This window comes from Manis javanica, chromosome 6 (genome assembly GCF_040802235.1).
Source record: "Manis javanica isolate MJ-LG chromosome 6, MJ_LKY, whole genome shotgun sequence".
Lineage (NCBI taxonomy): Eukaryota > Metazoa > Chordata > Mammalia > Pholidota > Manidae > Manis > Manis javanica.
In genome coordinates, this window is record NC_133161.1 from 127,487,268 (window position 1) to 127,492,676 (window position 5,409).

Genomic DNA, 5,409 nt, shown 5'->3' on the forward strand with positions numbered 1-5,409 from the left:
CTATCAGCGTCTGCATCAGTTCCTCTCCTACTTTTCAGAAAGATGAAGAGCACAGAGAAGTCAGACTTTCCAGAACTTCTTTGATGATAGATTCTTGAGCCTCCAGGCAAAAAGTGCCAATTTTTTCCAAATATGCAAATATGGAAAGTAAATCCCAGGAGCAGCCAGCACAGTATTGTGGATGGTGGCTTAGCAACGTCTAGCCAATGACCCACTTAGAAATGCCTCTGGGAATATAATTAGAGCTTCCAAAGACCTATTAATTCTTGTGTTGTCACTAAGTTTATATTGTGTTCTTCTGAATATAAAGTTCTCATTAGGCATAACCATAAAATATATGGTCCCTAGGACCTATATACTCAAGTTGGGCTTTACAGGAATTTAAAACACCATTTGTTTGTTTTTTTAGTCTGAGATATTACTTAGATGTTAAATTGGCACTAAAAATTCCTAGCCTGCTTTTCTGAGAGATAAAGATGACCCATTGCATCGCTCATAGTTTTCTATTTGAAGTCCAGTTCTCTTGCAAACCTGTTGAAGGTTTGTAAACATGGAACTTTCATGTGAAAATGAGATTTCCAAAATAAGAGCAAAAAATATATTGTATTTGAATGCTCATATTGTATTTGAATGCTCATTTGTAATTCTTTGCATTTTATTGCAGATTTTGGTACGACAGGCTAACTGACAGATATCTGAAGGTGGAGTACTTCCTGATGCAGCCCGAAGCTACCCTGACAGCCACTGAGATCCGATGGTTAGTAATGACCCAAGTCTCCTTGTTTTGGAAGTGTCCCATCAACCATGTGCTTGGCTAATTGTGAGTTCTTTGTACTATTCTATATAATTACATTATTAAAGCTGTAACTTTTCTTGTAGGATATGACAATTTGATTACCATAAAAAATGTTTTAGCAGATGTCAGTGTTAATTGTGCATTACTTACAAGCTAAAGTTAAAGTTTCTACATTAAGAAAGTAGAATTAAATAAAGCATTTTGAAGTTGTCAGTGGATTTCCTTGTGTCCCAGTTTTATGCTTATATGTAATATTCCATATTGTTATTAAGAAAAGATCAGTTTATGCTTGATATCTGCAGTAACCAAGAATTCCTATATTTGAAAATAACTGCCATTTTAAAATAGACTCGTTTCATCTGATTCAATTAAGGTAAGTTTTTAGCAAGCTACATATTCTGTTACACTCTGAGGAAATTTCAATGTGTGATGGAAATTTTATTTAAACATAAGAGATCTTATATTTGTGCAGACAGCATAATCCAAAGGGCAGGCATGAATTTTATTCAGTGCTAACAAATAAAGTAACAAACAGTATGTTTTTGTAGTGAAAAAAAGAAAATGAGAATAGTGATTAATTTTAAGAAACACCCTAAGATAACATAGCCGTTATCAAGTTAACAGATTTTCACTAACAAACTGCTGAAATGGAAGTTTATCTGATCACACTTATTAAATTCATGGTATGAATATATCTTCTAATTTTTACACTGGATTGGTTGTATTTGCTAAGCTATTCACTTAAAGGGTAAGATTGTGAAAGGAAAATGTGTTTTAGGACCCACATATGTCATTGGAACATTTCATATTTTGTCCTGTATTCCTCATTAGATTTTTGAATTATGTAATGATATCTTAGTTATATTGAGGAGGAAAATGAGTTTTATAGAGATTAAACAATTTGTGCAAGGATCACATTGGTCAGTCTTTTTGACATTCCTCAACATTTTTACCTCTTTTTTGTATTGACACTGTCCAAGATTAATAAAATAGTAGATATAATAAAAAAGCATTTAATTCAATAAATCAAGCAATATTAATGTAAAGATTCTATTCATGTCAATCTACTTTGCAGTAAATATTGTATCATTGTGTTCATAGGATTAATTTTTCATCAAATTTATGTTTTATTCTTTCAGATACATTACTCATTTTTGTGTCACATACATCAAGCACAAATATATGGAAAACCATAGAAACTTCTCAGAATTCATCCTTTTGGGACTTTCTTATGACCAGAACATACAAATATTTTGCTTTGTGCTCTTCTTATTCTGTTATGTGGCTCTCTTGGTAGGAAACCTTCTGATCCTTGTCTCCTTTCAATGCAGTCCTCTTTTTCTCCAGCCAATGTACTACTTCCTCCTTCACTTAGCCTCAGTAGACATCTGCTATACTTCTACTGTGACACCAAAATTAATTGCTGACCTTCTAGTGGAAAGAAAAACCATCTCCTATGGTAACTGCATGTTACAGGTCCTTACCATGCACTTCTTTGGTGGTACCGAGATCTTCATCCTTACGTCCATGGCCTTTGATCGCTACGTTGCCATCTGCAGACCTCTCCACTACATGACCATCATGAGCAGGACAAGGTGCAACCTGCTGATCTTAGCTGCTTGGGGTGGTGGGGCTCTTCATGCCTTTCCTCTGTTTTCTACAGCAGTTGGGCTCCCCTTCTGTGGTCATAATGAGATTGATCACTACTTTTGTGATATTTTTCCTCTGCTGAAAGTTGCCTGCACCGACACCTACATCACCGGTGTTCTCGTGATTGCCTTTTCAGGTATGGTTGCCTTAGTAACCTTTGTTGTCTTATTTGTTTCTTATGGCATTATATTGTTCACTCTAAGAAACCTCTCGGCTGAGGGAAGACGCAAAGCTCTCTCTACCTGTTGGTCTCATATCAATGTGGTCATCTTATTTTTTGGGCCTGTCATTTTTATCTACCTTAGACCTCCTACTACTTTTCCTGAGGACAAAATACTTGCACTGTTTTACACCATCATTGCTCCTATGTTCAATCCCTTAATCTACACACCGAGAAATACAGAGATGAAAAACACTATGAGAAAAGTCTGGTGTCAAACATTATATTCCAAGGGAGCACGCAATTAATAAGAGAAGGCTTATTGGCTAAGCAACTACATGAAAGAAAAGGAACAAATGTGAATGAAAAATCCAGGAACTATTTCATAGATTATATCCACCACCACTACCCTGAATGGAATAAAAGAGAGAAACAGGACTATAGATAGAAGTAAAAACTAAACAAATACTAATCTTTGCATACAAAAACTAACTGCAAACTAAGTTTATTTTGTGGGTTATGCAAAGAGTTATCTATGTGAAAGAACAAATAGGCCAAATAAAAAAAATAAGACATTTTTATACTAATCAATATATTGTAAAGGTAAAATTTTAATAAAATGTTTGGATTTAGGGGCCAGACTACACAGTGACACATCCTCTGTTGCAGTAGAGAGGTTGAAATATATAATTAAAGCAATTTAACATTCTGATAAAAAATTCACATAGACATCCTCTAGTGTCATTCAGAAATATTTAAAATAGAATCTGTTTTATAGTGGTTCCTTGGGTTGACTCTCCAATGTCCCATCCAAACAAATAATAGTACCTAGTGAAGTCAGATTTCAGAGTGGGAATCTATAATGCAGAATGCTAAAACTACCTAATGGTATTCTACATATTGGCAAGAATATAATAACAAAACTTAAGGAACTTTATAGCAAAATTTAAGTGTTAACCCACTTGTACCTTCTTGAAATTGATAAGCAAATTGGCAGTCACTAAATCCAAACAAAAGACCTTTCCTGCTACAATAAGAAAAATAAAAACTGGAAAAGACAAGTAAGTAAGTCTAAAAACTAAGACTAAAAGCAAAATACATTTTGCCTACACACAGTTCATAACAGGTTATTCATAACTGTCAAACCTGGGAAGCAACCAAGCTGTCCTTCAGTAAGTGAATGGATTAACTATGGTACATACAGCCAATAACATATTATTTAACTCTTAAAAGAAATCAACTATCAAACTTTGAAAAGACATGCAGGAAATTTAAATTCATATTTCAGAGTGAAAAAAGTTAATCTGAAAGGTCTGCTTACTGTGTGATTTCAGCCATAAGACATTCTGGAAAAGGGAAAACTATGGAAAAAAAGATCAGTGGATACCGAGGCTGTAATGAATGGTGGAGCTTAGTTTTTTTTGGAGGGGCAGTGAAACTGTTCTGTATGTTACAATTCTGTACATTGTCATCAAACATATCAAAACTTTCCTCTGTTTTCTACAGCAGTTGGGCTGTAGTTGAACACCTAATGTAAGCTATGAATTTTGGATAATAAAAATGTGTCAGTGTAGATTCATTTGACTGTACAAATGGAACGCTCAGGTGGGAGAGGTTGTCCCTGTGTGGGGAAAAGGGGGATATGGGATCTCACTGTACTTTACACTCAGTTTTGCTGTGAACCTGAAACTGCTGTAAAAAATAAAGTTTATTAAATAAAAATACTTTGTGACACAATACATAAAGCAAACCTTGTAAGTACAATGAAAAAGAGACATCCGAGAAATACTTTAGAAAACCAGAGGAAACTTTTTTTAAAAAGTGTATTTGTACATTTATAATAAGATATAAATAAAGTCTCTTATGATCTAGACTTAGCTAAGAACTGGGACACTTAGACTAATTCTTACCAAAGCATTTTACTGCTTAATGTTAAAGGCTCTATTGCTGAACTTTCTACAGATTTTAAAAGAACAATAAGGGAATATTCTGAACATAATATGGCCAACTAATTAAAAAATGCATATAGAATGGATAAAATCCTCAAATGATATAAACTACCAAAACTCATTTAAAAATAATTAACAGATAATCTCGATATCCCTTTATCTCTTAAGGAAATTGAATTTTCTGTCTCAATCTACAAAATGGAATTCTCTCTCCCCTGTACATATTACTTCACTGGTGAATTCTACAAAAACTTAAAGAAACCATAGTTAATTCTACATAAATGTTAAAAATAGGAAAGATTACATCTGAATTTATTTTACAGGACCACCATTTCTCTGATGTTTATCTATTATTGTAGTTTTTCAATACATTCTTTAGATTTTTACATAGATAATATCATTTATGAATAAAACAGGTTTGTTTCTTCTAGTCTGGATGAATTTTTTCATTGAAATGAGCTTTTGCAGGGTTTCAGAATACCAAATCAACATAAAAAAAGATTCTATTTTCTATTAGTAACAAACAGCAGGAAATGAATTTTGTAAATATCTTATGAAGTACAATCAAATATATGAAATACATAAGGACAAATCTGACAAAATATGTATAAAATATGTATGAAGTTATGGAATTCTTTAGAGTCAAATTAAAGAGGACATTACTGATAGAGAATAATTCCATGTTCATAGATCAGATAACTGGACCTCATTAAAAATTCTATCTTCCCACCTGAAATTACCTTGTAAGAAAGCACTTCCAATACCAGAGCAGTTATCTTTTCTTTCAGTTGAAAAGATTATTCTAAAATCGATATTGAAATGGAAAACATACAGATTAGCTCCCACAGCTGGCC

The 5,409-nt window shown here is 33.3% G+C and overlaps 1 protein-coding gene across 1 annotated transcript; it reads left to right on the forward strand.

The window, feature by feature from the left end:
- Positions 1 to 1,978: 1,978 nt before the first annotated feature.
- On the forward strand, positions 1,979 to 2,914 carry LOC118969748 (olfactory receptor 4P4-like). Its single transcript, XM_037004515.2, has one exon. It carries the CDS (start codon positions 1,979 to 1,981, stop codon positions 2,912 to 2,914), a length of 936 nt encoding a protein of 311 aa, XP_036860410.2.
- The last annotated feature ends 2,495 nt before the right edge of the window (positions 2,915 to 5,409 follow it).

Bases quoted from the DNA above. Each gene is read 5' to 3' on its own strand.
- LOC118969748 (XM_037004515.2), top strand. From the start codon at position 1,979: ATGGAAAACCATAGAAACTTCTCAGAATTCATCCTTTTGGGACTTTCT.